The sequence below is a fragment of the Phaethon aethereus genome (assembly GCF_964289735.1).
Source record: "Phaethon aethereus genome assembly, chromosome: 8".
In the NCBI taxonomy this organism is placed as follows: Eukaryota; Metazoa; Chordata; class Aves; order Phaethontiformes; family Phaethontidae; genus Phaethon; species Phaethon aethereus.
The window spans coordinates 10158972-10176226 of NC_138584.1; the positions used below are offsets into that span (position 1 = coordinate 10158972).

Sequence of the window (17255 nt, forward strand, 5' to 3'; positions counted from 1 at the left end):
AAAAGACCTACATGCATTTCCCCCATACGCAGACATATATCCTGCACCATTAAAAGAGATCTTTGCTGTTTATCTTATTCTGGGCTAAGATTACATCTTCATATCTCATAAGGCAAGACCAGATGTAACAACTTCGATTTGTGCTCACTTTTCAATCTTCAACCCTTTATTGCAAGGAAATTAGTCTATTTTGGTAACTTTTTAATCTCAGATTTGTTAATATTCTACTGCATTCACTCTTTTCTAGGACTTTTTTGTAATGAAAATTGGGGGGGGGCGGGTTTGGGTTTTTTTTAATAAGGAAAGGGAAAAACAGTTTCCAAGCTTGTGCAATTCAGAAAGCCAGAGATTTCCAAGGGCGCTTTTTTTTTTTTTTTTTTCTTTTCTAATAGCTCAGACAAACTGCATGTACCCATCTTCCCCTCCTGGTACCTCTGTGACTGAACTGAAAGGTTTGAATTCGCATTGTTACAGTTGGAAGTCTGAGAAATTATCTGAGAGACAATGGAAAGCTTAGGACTTGTAGTTTACAACCTGCACTGGAAGAGCAGAAGGACCATGGTTATTTCACTTCCTACGTTTTAGACACGCTATAACCTAATCTATCCATCTAATTAGGTAGGTAAGAGAAAACATGACCTTCAGTTGCATGTCTTTGAGGTCCTGATTCAAATCCTTTCTGTAGCCTGGACTTCTTGTATTGTCTGTGGTCACTTGCTTATTTCAGAACTCTCCTCTCCAACTCTAAACTGTTACCACAAAAACTACAAGCAGATAAAAGTTAAAAAAACATGCTTTCATATGTGTTGTGAAATACACATTATAATCACTAATGTGAAAGAAACAGTCCCAGCTAAAAAATTCGTTGAGTAAGCTGTAGCCTGAATTTGATCTAGACTCAGAGACTCAATAAATTGGTCTACCTGGATTTTGGGGGTTTTGGTTTTTTCAGAACCTTTTTTTTTTTTTAAATTCTGCACAGTTTGAAAGAAAATTAATATAATTTATCAATAGAATAACTTTATTCCTGTTGACTGTGGTGAACTAGTTCTTCACTGGAAATGGAGAAGTATATCTCAGATATATTCAAATATACTGTTAAGTAGTGCTCCTACTCCATTTATGGAGTCTATTTATGTCAGTATTTTAGCATTTATCTACCAATCCTACTTATGCTACCATATTCTGGGTGAGATGATCAAAAACCAATGGGAAATTTTCTATACCATTCTGGATTTTCTCTTTGATGCCTTTGAAAATCACCAAATTCTCAATGAATTTACTGAATTAACTTTAAACACATATGACTACTTTCTTTTGTTCTAAATATCAACTTGACACTGTAAGTTTATTTTTTATGCTTATCTGTGTAACATCCTATTAAAATCTCAGTCAGACTTCTGAGTAAGATTTAGATCTTCTGTATATGGTTAGAGACCTATGTAGTAGTTTGAGAGCTTTCCTTGTAATGTTAATGAGAGCAAAACTTCCTCTTAGCTACCTAAATGTCACCTACTTTAAAAGCTACTTTATCTCTGATGCCAGATATTTACATTGTGATATAAAGCTTTACACACAAAGAAAAATTTTAAAGTTTCAGTTCATTATTTGACACTGTAATCTTCAGCCTGGGGTACTTTTCAAATTAAAATAAATTAAGTTAAAAGAAATACTGGACATGCTTTGATTCATAATATAACTAAATTTTCCAGACTCCTGATACTCCATATTAACCAGTTTACATTCTCCTAGACAAGGGGCAAGAGTACTTGAAATGGGACCTAGTGCTAACGTTTAAAAGAAAACCAAGTGCTACAATATCCAGTTATCTTTTTCATATCTGCTTGTTGTTTAGCACTGGACTTGAAGAGCTGTTACATTTTCGAAAGTGCCTAAAGCACCTCCATTCTTAAAATACTGAATAACAACAAATTAACATATCATTTTCAATATTTTGACAGATACACATGACTTATCTGTGAACTTCTCAATCTTCTAGAATATTTTTAGATTGTCAAATGGTCACTAAGATGTCACCTGAAATATTCTACTTAGGATCTAACAGTATGCATTGATAGCACTGCCATTTAAAATATACTATGTAATGTAAAAGAGAGGGGTTCACTGGCATAATGTTCCATGAACCTCAATATAAAGTAGCACAGAATGGGTCTAGTAATTATTAGTTATACATACATCCCAACTTTGTAAGGGGTGGAAATGTGTACATACATGTCATTTATCAAACTGAGACTTAAAATAGAGTAATAAACTATTATTTCACATTTAATAATGAAAATATCAGCATATGAATTCACAGGACATTTGTTTAGATTAGTTGTGTTTTTTACCTATTATGCCTACATTTATTCTAGTGACAAGGGAAATTGAAGCTAGCTTTGAGTTTTCCACATATTCAAAAATCTATGCAATTATATCTGGTACCTTGGTAAGTTACATCAGGTCAAGGTGCAATGAGTAAAGTTGTTCATAAAGCTCAATACTGTATTGCCTGGTATGCTTTCTCTTCAATGGAAAATAACCTCTTCTACTCAGATTAAAACCCATAAATATTCCCATTGAAATAAACAGGACTACTTGCAGTAGAAAGTGGTATTTAATGTAAAAAGATGAAAATCTCTCTGCAAGTTACTTAAAAAGAAGTTGGGGGGGGGGGGGGTGTCCCATTTCTCCCTAACTGTCAGAACACTTTTTGGCTAACTTTCTTAGTTTTAGTGTTTTTACTGTATTTTGATGAATACTTAATGATACACAGGGAACAAAACTTTGGCCAAAACAATATTGTACAATATTGATGTAGTATTCTACAGTCTTGCTGCAGAGATCAGAATTTGTACAGATCTACTTAAGGTAGCATGGCAATCTGATGGATAAATCATTGGTGTTTTGCTTCCACAATATATAGTCTCAACCCTAAATCTGTTGCAGGTGAAGGAGTGATTATTAAGGAGGGGAGCATGGCAAATAAGGAACAGAGTTGGTGTTTGGGGGTTTTTCCATTTGTGCATAATTTCTAAGGAACAATGCCTTTTACACGTTATCAACATTAGGTTTTGCAATAAGGAATAAATGTTGAAATATCTTTTTTACTTATGATCTAAAGTGAAAATTGATATAGAACTGTTTGGAGTGTGAATCTACTTGATCAGAGAATCAGAAAAGTACTTGAAAAAGATTTTTCAGCTTTGAAGAGATTTTGAAGAGATTTTTCAGCTTTTTCTTCTCTCTTTGAAAAGACTTCCAATTAAAATCAAGCTTTGTGCTAATTCTCACCAAACCACTATTCAGTATAATAGTTTAGCCTTTCTTCAGTTTCTTTTGAGGGAAGGATTAAAATAGCCTCTTCAGAGTTACTGAAAGTCATTATGGAAATTTACTGATCAAGTTGAGTGGTAAATGCACATAGTCCTTTTCATCTATAATAAATATCTAGCTAATTCTGATCATTCCTCACCTTCATATAAACACTTATGTATGAGGAAAAAAAACCCCACAACAATACACAATGAAGTCTATTTTTTATAACTCTTTCTTCAGTCTAGTCATAGCCAGCAGTATTCCCAAAGGAGAAATATCACTAGTTAATAATAGTACTCTTAAAGATAATGATACTAGATTTACTATTTATAGTAATGTGATCACTGTCACAAAACACACAGAAGCATAGAATAACATTTACATCAGACCATTTAAACTAAATTTTTCCAGTACAAACATTTATTTCTTCTGGAAGCTACATTTTTCCTTCTATTGACAGAAGTAATATTAAATTAGGGAGAATGCAAGAATATAACATCGAAAGCAAGAAATAAAGTTAGTTTAAACGTTTATTTATTTCTTCTGTACTCTGCTCAATTCCCTACTTGTCTACAGCTTTACTTAGATTAGCAATATTTGTTTAGATGAGCAATATTTGTTTATTATTGGGTAAGAAATTATAGAAACCATGCCTGATCTGAAAGGAAAAAAATAGTAAAAGTCAAATTAAATTTGTCAGGAACTTCCCACGGATACTTTAACAAGCCTAGAGAGAACTTATTTGAGATTCCATATATAGCTGAAGTGTTAAAAAGTGAAAAAGAAAAAAAAAAAGTGATACTGCATATGCTTTTTACACACGCCCAGGACCAGGGTAACTTTACAAAACGAAGTGGTTTTTTTTCTTTTTTTAAAGTTACATATTCAAACAGTCCAGCCGTGCAATCTGGAAACGCTTATACAATACACCAAAAGCTTCCATTAGAATGACAACAACTCTGAGAAGTAAACAAGTAAATATAGAGCTGAATCTGAGATTATCATAGTTTCCCTGAAACTATGGGATTCTCAGTCTCCCACAATCACATGTTTAACAGTTACACAAAGGACAAAGGCAAATATTTAACAGATAATGACAAAGAGGAGGAGCATTCAGACAAAGACACAGAAAAAGGCATAAAACAAAAGCCCAAAACTTCCTCTACTCTGAAACGTTTCTAGTAGCCAGACTTTTTCTTCCCACCACATGCAATACTCTGCCAACATCACACCAAAATCCCAATGTTACAAATGACCGGTTGACCTAGTCACAAAGACATAAAAATAACATCACGTGAGTTTTCATAAACAGTAACTGCCACAACTAATTGTGTTAAATGAATTCATAATGTTAGGACAAATTTAACTAACTTTGTTGGTTTTTTTCCCCGGACCCAGACTGTGATCTGTGAACTGCCAAATGAGAGGAAAAATGGGAAGCAAAAACTAATCAAGCCTTTAAAATTAATTCAGTGCATTTTGAACGTTGATTGTATCATTTTTAGCTAGATTGTAATTTTCATGCAATCTGTGATCAGTTTCAGTACAAAAATAAATGATCATGTGGGTCACTGAATACAGTTTGTAAATTAATTCCTCTGTGTCAGTGAGATACATATCTGGAACTACTCTTGTGAGATATCACTTTTATGATTACTCTTAGGTGGGTGAAAAATCTACTTAGATTTTGATAGTCTTTATAAAACCTGGTTGAATAATCAACATTGCACATTACAGAATATTTTGTTCCAGTTTTTGTGTCTGCATTATCTTTTTTGAATGACTACTGAGAGAACAAAATGGTAATTAAAAAGTGGTCAATATCTATGAAAATGCCTTTTAAAAGTTTATTTCTTTAACTGATTAAACCCCTTTGAAAAAGTGATCAAATGCTAGATTGTTGTACATAGCGAAAACATAGCTTGCTCACTTTTCAAAAGGGTACATTCAGCTAAATATAGAACTTAGCCTTTAGACCATCTCTGTTATAGCTGTCTCTGCTTGATGGTGAGAATTGCAGAGCAATAATGGTAAGTCACCAGTGCCCTTAGCATCTTTTGAATTTGGTGTGAAGATGGGGAACTAAATCCCCTTCCAGACTTGGGGAATGTTGTGCATTAACAGGTGCTGTCACATAAGGAGCAAATATAACCACAGTTTTCCATTTGCAACTCAGCTTGTTGTTTTTCCAATCTGTATTTGTTTCAGATTTGGTTTGGTAACACAGCTTTTATCTGTGCTGCAGTTTTCTCTAGTCACAAAGGGGAAGAGAAAGCAAAGTGAGAAAAACAGAAAACCTCCAGAACATTCTTGGCTATTTAGAACAAAGAGTGAGGCTATTTTATAGTGTTTACTCCTTCTTATTAAATATGTTAACAATCACTATACTTTGAAGGAGATCTGGAACTTAAAGCTACTCGAAGTACAGTAAATGCTATTAACTTTGACAACATAAAAAGCCAAAGGGCAAACTCTTTTCTTTGCAAAAAGCCAAAGTGGTTTGACTTGGGGTACAGAATCTAGGAGGTAGGGCAGGACTTTCCTGGCAGAGCTGATACGTAATGAGGACTGTTGCTCAAATCTTGTAATTGCCCCTGTCCAGCATACGACTCTTGTGCTAGCTGTTAGATATGCAGTTACTCATGGCTAAAGCTAACAGGACACTTGTAAGACCCAGGCAAAGGGGTAGGCAAAGTTTTCTTCTTTTTGCTAACTCAGTAGACAATTTGCACTGATCTTAACCTAATGTCGGGCTTCCCCGTCTGCCATTGCTTGATACTCAGCCAGTCAAGCACGACGTCAGGCTTAGCAACCTGCTTTCCACCACAAAACAGCACTTCCTAGCAGGCATGTCTGTAAGTGGAGGCAGGATTTGTCCCTCAAGAGATACTTCTGAGTAAATAATAATATCACTGTTTCTATCTGTGAGTATAAACGCTGGGTTTTGTCTCTTAATGACTGTTTCTGTTTTACTGCTACTTCCCACCAGGAAGTTGACTGCTAACATAATTAGCAGATGATTGCATGGGGGAGGCTGAAATCTTTAACAGCTGTTTTAAGGCATTCTGTACCAAATCTTCTGTGCTGCAGAACATTTACCGTTTTTGAATGGCATTCCGTCCAATGACACAGAGATTACGGGACCGTGATGTGCAGGCCTTCAGGAAGAACTTAACTTGCTCATTTACTTGAAAAAATATGAAGAATCAACTTTTAAAGCATTTAGTGGATTAGTACAAGTACTTGGGCATACTGTACATATCAGAATTAAGTACAAAACATCACCTTTAATTGTGAAGTCTAGAAACTGAATGCATAGCACTGAAATAGTGTGGCCAGCAGGAGTAGGGAAGTGATTGTGCTCCTGTACTTGGCACTGGTGAGGCCGCACCTCAAATACCGTGTTCAGTTTTGGGCCCCTCACTACAAGAAGGGCATTGAGGTGCTGGTCCAAAGAAGGACAAGAAAGCTGGTGAGGGATCTGGAGCACAAGTCTTATGAAGAGCGGCTGAGGGAACTGGGGTTGTTTAGTTGGAGGAGGCTGAGAGGAGACCTCATTGTTCTCTACAACTACCTGAAAGGGTCTTATAGTGAGGTGGGTGTCGGTCTCTTCTTCCAAGTAATTAGCGATAGAATGAGAGGAGAGGAAATGGCCTCAAGTTGCGCCAGGGGAGGTTTAGATTGGATATTAGGAAAAATTTCTGTACAGAGAGAGTGGTCAAACATTGGAACAGGCTGCCCAGGGAGGTGGCACTTCAGGACATGGTTTAGCGGGCATGGTGGTGTTGGGTTGATGGTTAGACATGATCATCTCAGTCTTTTCCAACCTTAATGATTCTGTGATATCGTTGGCAGATTTATTTTACAATAAATTTATTTTGAAGCTTCAGACATTTCTGATGCTCCAAGCGATCTATTCCTTTGTTACACGATAAAAGGGAGACAATATGAATCAATGTTACCATTTGTTACAGAATAGTCATACTGAGAGTAATGCATAGTGCAGCACAGAAGTTTACTGCTATATAATAAATAATCATCATTTGCTGTGATAGAATAATAATCACAAGATTAAGAGAGAAACCGTTTGGGAAAGAACTGCTTCAGTTCCCCATGGAGCATTACAGTGTCTGCCAGATGTAAAGTAGCATGTATCAAGTTCTAGATGGAAAAATAAAGAGCTTTAGAGTAGTAAGTGTATAATTAAGTAATGATTGAAGTACCAAGCACATTTACAAACTGTGCATCATGTTGTCCCAGAGGAGGAAGACTTCTTGATCCACGTGCGTTTTTAAGCTGAGATACTTAAACCTTTTCTGCAACTAGAAACTTTTGCTGGGGCATACTACCAAAGTCTGCCTTGGACAGATACAGCTATAACAGCACTAAACTATTTCTCTTCTCTTTTCACGTCCTTCCCCAAATTCCAGTGTGTGCTGAAAATATGTTTATAGAAGCAATGCATTTTTGCTTTCATTGTTGTTGCAAGAATGATGCTAAAACAGAAATTAGCATGAGGCTAACTGAGATGCCTTCTATAAAGCACTACTTCCTCTTCCTTCCACACAAGTAAATTTAGTAAATAAATTAGTAAATTTATCTACAATAGGGACCCAATCATAAGATAAATTTAGAAGGAATGCGAGTATGGATATATATTAACAGTTTCTTTACGTGGTACTGTACTTCTAAACCTGCCACAAAAGTATAAACTTGGACCTCTCTGTGTGGCCAATGTAGTGGTTTTACAAATGTAAAAAAGCTTTAATGCTTTTTTAATTTAGATCGTTTGCACAGTGAGAAAGGGCTTGGCCTGTACCTGCAGCAATATTTTTCAGGGTTTAGGACAACTCAAACTTTCCAACTACTACTGTACAGTCTCACTGCAGATATCAAAACACTCTCTTAATGAATTAGACTGTTAAGATCTTAAGCAGTTTTCAAAGAAAATTAAGCTTTTAAAATAGAATTTAGGCTTCTAAATCTTTTTAATTGTTTTGAAAATCTACTTACAAGGACAATTCAACATAAATTTGACAATATTTGCTTAAGTCCTTTGCCTCTGTTAAACAGAAGAACTCACAAGAGTTAACACGTTTTCTAAAATGAGGCAGCCAAATTGACTAAAGTATATCTTGAAGGAAAGAGGAGGATTATTTTGATGAAACCATAATAGAATTTTCTGTTGAGGAAATTATAATAGAATTTTTGTGTAATATGAATCTAGACTCAGATATTTTAAAATCACTTGATTCAGAAATGTGTGGGCTTTTTATCCCCTTAAACAATCTCAGATGATTTCCAACAGGAAAGGCAAAGGGAGGGCTTTACTCACTAATTCACACTGTGACTGTTAAAGTGCCTTCTGAGACTTACAGTAGGGAACTGTTCCTTGAAAGTCACCAGTCAACATGACAGCCAGCAGTATACAATTGTCCAAGTGATGTGTGGAGGTGTTCTGTATTATCTGAATCTCTTTCCTTTCCCCATAGGTGGTAATGTTCATTTATGCAGTAAGCACATCAGAAGGGAAAGCTTATTTTAATTTAATCCTGTAAGTATCCAATGTAAGAACAGTTTTGGCACAAAAGTAAAATTTAGCTCTGTAGTTTCATCCTGAAAGTATATACTGTAGCAAAATGACTCAACTTTTCATCTCAATACAGGAGCAGGATTTGAAATGTATTTCCAGTACCAGTTACTGTGTCTATATTGGCATTGGAATGGGTATGTTCCAATACCAGTTATGTGTATACTTATATACAGAAAAGAAAAAAATACTACAATTGGAAAATGTAAATTTTTGTTCCATACCTGCAAAATTGTTCACACTTATTGCAACAGCATGTAGAAAAATTATGAAATCTGATGCTTTGGGGGGGTAGAAAATTGTGTTGCTATGTTCATTTTTTGTCCTTTCCATTCCATTTGTTGTATGTGATTTTGAAGTAGGACAGTAATAGTGATTTTTTTTTCCTACAACATATTAGCTCTGCATACAATGCTAAATTTCAACAGGCAGTAGAATGAAATAGTAGTATAAAATAGATATTTATGATTGTTGAATGACTTCTTCATATGGCAGACTGTATTAATTCAGCAATTCAACGCTGGAATGTGTACTTCATGGTCTCTTAATATTGCTAGCAATATTCAGCATTGGTAAAATTTACCTTAGTGTGCAAGGTCCAAAGAAAGCCCAACATACTGCTTAATCTTACCTAAACCCAAAAGGGACTTGAAGTATGAAAGGTATGTAAAACAAAAAATACTATATACATTTTTATGAAGTCAATGAAATGAACCTCACTCTGCATATTTTAAAAACATTCATATGTTTGTTTCTCTTTTTCTTTCTCTAAAATGTTGTGGGAAAATAATTATTCCAATAAATCAAAGTTCTTTAACAGCAAGTATTTTTTCCCCCTTTTTAAGGACGCTGGGACAAAACACACTTATTGCCTATGTAAAAGGGCTATACTGCATATTTCAGGAAGGCAGGTACCAAGCGTAAGCAGGTCTGTGATTTACAAATGGCTGTCTCTGCAACACAGTCCCCCATATACATAATCTGAATGTGTGACTGTGCAGGAAATACAGGAGACCAGAGAGAGGGACTCACAGTATAAATGGGAGAAGCAGCATGTAATGCTAAACTGTAGAGATTATCTTCACAATAAAATGACTTTGACCCTCTCTGGGTACATCTTTAACTTAAACTTGCCCAGGCACTGACATTAAATGGCACACGACAGCCTAAATACATATCAGCTTCACAAATTGGGTGACTCCCTGCAACTTGTCTGCTCAGAGTGTTTCCTTGGACACTCAAACTGTCAAATTATTCCTGGGCACTACAGTGTTCAAGACCATTTTGGCTAGCTGGCTATGGACAAAGCATGCAAAGGAAAATTTGAACAGTTCACTAGTACGAACAGTCATGCTTCAATGGTGGGAAACATTTGTGGCTTGCTTGAATTTACTAAAACAGATGCAGGTTTTATATCTTTATAAGCTTCTAAAGAACAGCCTCAACATCTGTACATAAATCGTTTAAAAAATGTGAGGCAAATTGTGCTCTGCAAGATACTCAAGCAGTGAATTTATATGACTGACCTTACTAAAAAAGCAGTGATATCAACAGAATGTAAGTGCTTTTTTACTTTTAACTTTGAATTCTTTCTTTACATCTCTAGTATCCTGTGGTTTGGCTGTTTTGAAGTATGTGGTAATTATATATAAACACAAGAAAACTTTTTTTTTTTGTGAATAACCTCTTCATTGTATCTTTCCAAAGCTTACATGGGAACCTAAAATATATATCCTCTTTTCTCCCCTCCTCTGAAGCAAATTATTTACCAGCGTTAAACATGTCAGGTCTTCACTAAGTGGGATATTTTCTGCTTTTATTTGTGCTGCTCTTCAACACAGCTGCTCAGACTAACTATTGATGGTCAGTAGGTTTATGAAGGTTTTATTACATAATTTACTGTTACAATCATGATTCAGCAAAACCACACTGAATTAACAGGTGAATAACTTGTTGTAGTCACCAAGTTCCCCCTTTATTTCTGCTCCCTTCCCCAGCGGCCGAACTGAAAGACAAATTGCATTATGATGGTCAAGAAACATCTCGGAATATCCAGCAAATCAAAACAGGGTTTTTTCAGTGTCAGGTACTTTCAATAGTGAAAGCAAAATGTGAGATTCACAAAGGTATATTAGTGATATTTACAAAATCAGTGAAAAAGATGATGACTTGGTCTTCTCTTTACCCTCAGTCCAGTGACCAGGATATTTCCATGGCCAGAAGAAACCTGGTACACCACCCTACCTGCCATAGAAATTACCCAATTGACACACACATTCTCTAGCTACTGGGCTGATCTTTTACATGCTGTCCTGTGGAAGCTTTTCAGATTGAGCCAGGCAATATTTAAATATTTTTTATAGTGTCAGGAAAACAGATGAGTCTTTACACAGAGTTATCTCTCTGAGTAAATGAATAATTAACTATTCCTTATAAAATGTGTGTACTGTAAGCATCAAGCTTCATCTCCACAGTTTTCAAAGGGAACTAGGTCCTTTGAAAATCTAGCCCTTCAAAAACCAAAACTGGTATTAACATCAAATTTTTTAGGAAAAAAAAAAAAAAATCAGCAAATTCAAAAATATTAATAAATTATTTCAAATAGTTTATTGACTGAACAAATGCATTTGCCAAAGTTTCACCATGTTGTTCTGCACACAGCAACTTTTTTTCTTTTATGAAAACTAATATACAATCCAATTTGGCAGTTTGTGGAATATAACAGCCCAGAACCCATCTGTTACTGAAGCCTACTGCAGGGTTGGTTAGGAATCTAAGCTATGCAAGTAGACTTATTTGTTGGGAGAAAAATGCAAAAGCAGCAAGATGGATATTACTATGCTGGAGAAGTATAGGTATGAAATGGACCACAAGCTAGACACTTAAAAAAGAAAAGAAGCCTGAGCGAAGCTCCACCCCAGGACAAGTCCTTGAGAAAAAAAAATACGGTTAGAAATCTGTCTCCAAACTGGTACAGATCTAAGAACAAAATTCTTGAATCAGAGTCCTATTACATTCAGCTAAGCTTTTAGTACATGTGCCTTTTATAAATGAACAGGATCATTTCAAAGAAACAGCTGATCAAACTCTCCTCCTAAAGAAACATAACCAGAAAGGTTTCAAAATTCAGTACTATGCTTATGTCAGATATGTATCTTTCAGCAAAAAGGAGGAGCGGTCCGTATCATTACCATATAACTTACTGGCAAATGATGCTATCAAAACTGTGATTTGGTGACACAGAATCCTGGGTGGTTTGTGGCAGATGAGAGGAATAATTCCATCTCCTCTCCACTTTGAAGAATCAACCAGCATCTGAAAACACAGAGATGGAACATACGCCTCCCAGCCAGCAAAAAGTGAGCATCTTTCCAGAAAGGGCAGAATGGAAGGAGAAAAGAGAGAACTCAAGGATGAGCAGACTGTGAAGATCAAAAAGGGAATGGGACTAAGCTAGAAGACAAAGAGTTCAGCTGGTAACATATCTGAAGTTCACAGACCACACAGATGGAAAACCCTTGATAAAAATCAGACTGCCAGCGTTGAAAGCAAATGGAAGTAAGAAGTTGCAGTGAACTGTAAATATGCAGAAAATTATTTCCAGCATCTCGATCAAGGGCCAATAACCTCCTAAAAAGAACTATCTTGATCACTTGCCATTGTGTAGCCATACTATAAGGCCACTTCAACTGTATTTTAGTGTTTTGATATTCCATTCATAGTTAATGTCTACTCCACTGAAGGGGGTACAAGCAACACCTTTGGCAATATCTATATTGCACACTAGAGCAGAATACAAAAGATGGGCTTCACCAAAACCAAATCTGAACCACTTACGTAAAGGTGCAAAAAAAAAAAAAAAGACAAAAACAAACAATTAAAAATAAGGTATACGTGTGTAATACTAGCCATTACTAAGTAATAAGCAATCGATCTCAGGATCCCCACAGGATCTGCAGTCTTCCTCAATAAATACTTCCTGAAAGTATGTATAATATTCTAAGTATTCCATTTGAATATTTCAATGCAAAATATGTGTGCTTTTTTCTACAATGGATATTAGCAAAATACCTGCAACATGGGACTGGATTGATATTTCAGTATTAAAAGTGATAACCTCCACTGCAGAAAAACAAGAATCTGGACAGGACCCTATTGTAAGGTGGGCAAACAAAAGATAATACTCAAGATTTTTTATGAAAGGACTTTGTTCATTTAACAGAAAGCTAGTATCAAAAGAGACGGCTATGGTAACTTGCAGGGCTGGAGGAGAGAGTGCTGCTGTCACAGCCTCATGTAAAGCACAATCCTGATTGCATTGTGGGGAAACAACTGCACAGCCTTCCTGCCACAGTGCAGCTGTGCCCAGCCTCAGCACAGGACAACACTTGAAGATGTGTCAGAGATCTTTCTTGTAATGCTTGTGTGCATAATATTGAAAATAACCATTTTCCACTAGTCCTCTGTTACAATTTTCCAACAATAATCATGCCCTATAATACTGTTATGCTATAATTCTACTATCAATGTTTTTTAAAGATTATTTATTTTCACTTTGTTAAGTGTACATGAAATAGACATTTCTATAGCTAAATGGATGGTATGGTTTGTACAGTTGCTTATACACTATTTCCCATTTGAGACTAGATCATGCTTCTTCTATAAAGTTAAAGTCAAGCAACTGGTATCAGGGAAGCACTTGACAGAAGTTTAAACTAGAGCTGGCAAAAGCGTTAAGCCAACAGAGTGGTCCAAAAAGGTGTATAGAGAATATTTTGTTTATTTTAGCCATCAAAGCCCTAGCTAAATAGATAAATTTGATAAAATAAGAATGGTTGCAGGGTTTTTTCCTATTTCCTATTCCAGTGAGAAATAAAATGTGGGTATAAGATGCTCAGATCTACATTTTTTAAAATCTCAAAGAATACTGCAATCAGAAGTTATGAATACAGAATACACATTTGTTTTTTAAAACCATAAAACCATGCTTTGATAAACATACTCTTTAACTCTCCGTTATGTAGTTACAGTGCTGCTGTTTCCAACCAACAGCTTTCATTTTTTGTAACTATCTTAAGATGTCATTCACCATTTCATAACTGTCTGAATAAACACCATTTGTTGAACTCCTTCAATGTATAGCATATTTTCCAAAACAAAGGTAATAACCAGTTACATATCTGCATGATCTTGTGATTACCAATCAATGAGAATTGATTTTCTTTAGGAAAGTAGCTAAAATCTAAATAATGTAGACCAGCATTAAAATCAAAGTTTCTGACTGCTGAGTTAAAGACTCATTCTGACAATGTAAATATATTGAATTAAAAATGATCCAATATACCTTTCACATTACCAGCCAATTTCGCTTTTTCTGCTATTTGACCACAATAAATTGTTACTACAAAGGAGATCTCTCACATAATTTTGCAAGATGGGATCATATAATAGCCTATTGACACACCAGGCTGCATGGTCAAATAGAGTGGCATGATGCTCTTTGGTGCTCATGAACACTGCTCGTTTAGCATTTTGAAATTAAACACACATTCCTCCTTGCTTTGTTTTAATATAAGGTTGGGGTTTTTTTCTTTTAAAGACATTATTTGACTTGAGACAAACAAATACCTTTTTCTATCGGTTTGTAATTAAAGATGCGGACACTCCTTGAAATAATTCCTAAAGGAATAAATTAATGGTAGTTACATCCAAGCCTAGGCTCCTAGCATGAAAAGAAACTGCATGTAAAGGAGCATGCATACTGGACAATAAAAACACCCAGTGGCGCAGGCAGTCAGCCTTTCGACAAGCGGCAAAAGCGTATTTGGTTTGGGGTTTCCCCTCGGTGCATGTTATCGCCCGGAGACGGTATCGTACCTGTCCTGCTCTTCCTCCTACTGCAGCCGTGGGGAAGAGAAGGGTACTGCCCTTCTGCACGGGCGGTAGCGCCCCGCAGGCTGCGGGATGCCCAAGTGCTTTGGTGAGGGGCGCCGGCCCCGACTCGTCCCCGGCTGCGGGGCGCGGGAGTGGGGGGGCACCGCAGCCCCTCGGCGGCCGTCGTGCCCCTTGCCCGGGAAAGTTTCTCACCGGAGCGGGCTCCTGCGCGTGCCTTCACAGCGCGCCGCCCGCCGGCGCCGCCCCGACCCTCCGCGGGGCCCGGGCCGCACCTCTCCGCCGCCCGTAGAGCAAGCCCCCCCCCCCCCGCTCCCTCTCGAGCTATCACCGCTGCCCCTCCGCGCCCACAGACCGCGCACTCACCTGTCATCGCTCTGCCAGCCCTGGTCGCCCAGCAGCAAGTCCCGAAACCGGTAACGCGGGGGCAGCGGGGGCACCTCGCTGTCCAGGTCCACCATCCTGCCCGGCGGATGGGAGCGCCCGCCGCCGCTCCCCTGCGGAAGGGCAGTCAGCCCCCACCCACCAAACCGGGTGGGGGTGAAAGCCCAGCGAGGCAGGAGGGGCCGGGGGCGGGAAGCGGCGCGGAGCAGGTTGACCCCACGGCGAGCGCGGCGGACTGCGCGCACAAAGGCGGCAGGCGCGCGGCGGGAGGGCTGCCTGCCGGCGGCTAAGGGGAGTAGCGGGACCGGCTCGTGCTCTGGGCCGCGAGCAGCGCTTAACGGACCCCGGGTTTAAAGTTCCGCCTCGCGCCGCGGGGGCGCCACGCGGCCCGCCCTAGGGTGAGCAGGTGCCGGCGGGCGGCGGTGGGGCGGCCACAGGGGCGCGCGCCCGCCCACCCACCCACCTACCTCGCGCGAGCGAGGACGCGCGCGCGCGCACCGCCCGCCGGCTGCCGCGGTTGGCAACAAAGAGCTGCCCTCAGCCATGCAAATGTTGTTTGGAGCCGCCGCTGACAGGCGAACCAATAGGATGGGCAGCTATTATCATACTGCAGTGACAGCGCGGGAATCTCTGCCTGCCGACCAATGGCAAGCCCCCTGCATTAGCGTACAGAGCAGGCTGCTCGCTTCTCGGGGCGGCTGTGTGCTCTGGGGGAGCGGGGCCGGGCGGAGACCACCGCCCCGCGCCGCTGCGGACACAACCCGCTCTTGTCACGCTGCGGCCGCGAGGCGCCGGCTGGAGCGCCGCGGTGCTCCCGGGCGCGCGGGCGGGAGGAGAGGGGCGCCGCGGTCCCCTCGCGGTGGCGGTTCGGCGGGCCCTGCCGGGTCTCGGCGCGTCTCGCGTGCCCTCGCACGCCGCGGCAGGGCAGGGGGCTCCGTGGGGGCGCTGCCGTGCAGTAGCCATTTCGGGCACACAGAATGGCACTCGGCTGGAGGAGCCGCTGAGCACCAGCTCGGTCCCTTTGGGGGCGTTCCTGGGGCTCCCTCACAAGCCTACCTCCTACAGCCAGCAACCTCCTCTTGTACCACCTGGGGCTTCCTCAGAAGCACTTTTCTGTAAGCCCCAGAATATGAAAAATTGGATGTTTTATCTTGGCTAGCTACAGGTAGCCTCTGCACAGACCCCGTGTTACTGATGGTAGGTCATCTGAGCATACTTGGGTCTTTCATAACTTTGTCTCTTGCTCATCTTTAGTCAGTCAGGCATACCTGGTTAGTGACATATATCTGATCCTGTTTTGTGCCAACTCTTCTGAAATCTCGGATGCAAATATGGTAAGCTATTGTTCAATTTCCACTTTTAACTGGGATTTGTTGTACGTATCAGGAGTGGTGACGCAGGCCCTGTAAAAATGTTGAATTGTTCTCGTGATTGAGATTTGCAGGCAACGCTTGAAAGTGGGAGACACGCTATAAAGGATTTGAATTTCTGTCATGGTTTAGCCCCAACCTGCAACTAAGCACCACACAGCCACTAGCTCGCCTTCCCCTGCCCAGGTGCAATGGGGGAGAGAATTAAAAAAACCCTTGTGGGATAAGGACAGTTTAATAGGTGAAACAAAAGCCACACACACAAGCAAAACAAAACAAGGAATTTATTCACCACTTCCCATGGGCAGGCAGGTGTTCAGCCATCTCCAGGAAAGCAGGGCTCCATCGGGCATAACGGTTACTTGGGAAGACGGACGCCGTCACTCCCAACATACCCACCTTTCTCCTTCTTGCCCCAGCTTTATATACTGAGCACAATGCCATATGGTCTGGAATATTCCTCCGGTTATTTTGGGTCAGCTGTCCTGGCTATGTCCCCTCCCAAATTTGTGTGCACCCCCACTGGTGGGGGTGGGAACCAGGGAAGGCCTTGGCTCTGTGTAAGCACTGCTCAGCAATAGCTAAAATATACCTGTGGTATCAACACTGTTTCCAGCACAAATCCAAAACACAGCCCCATACTAGCTCCTGTGAAGAAAATTAACTCTATCCCAGCCAAAGCCAGCAGTTTCTTATGTGAT

At 39.5% G+C, this 17255-nt stretch overlaps 1 protein-coding gene across 4 annotated transcripts in view; it reads right to left on the reverse strand.

Annotated features, from left to right (window-relative positions):
• KCNT2 (potassium sodium-activated channel subfamily T member 2) overlaps positions 1 to 15514 on the reverse strand; it is a gene marked incomplete at its 3' end in the record, with an annotated part of 146567 nt that extends 131053 nt beyond the window's left edge. For 3 of the 4 annotated variants that reach the window (XM_082002907.1, XM_082002906.1, XM_082002905.1), the window contains exon 1: positions 15167 to 15394. In XM_082002907.1, coding sequence (XP_081859033.1) covers positions 15167 to 15261 — 95 coding nt within the window. In that variant the 5' untranslated portion in view covers positions 15262 to 15394. Of the gene's footprint in view, positions 1 to 15166 lie in introns of all 4 variants that reach the window. The other variant, XM_082002908.1, reaches the window with a different exon arrangement.
• Between the last annotated feature and the right edge of the window lie 1741 nt (positions 15515 to 17255).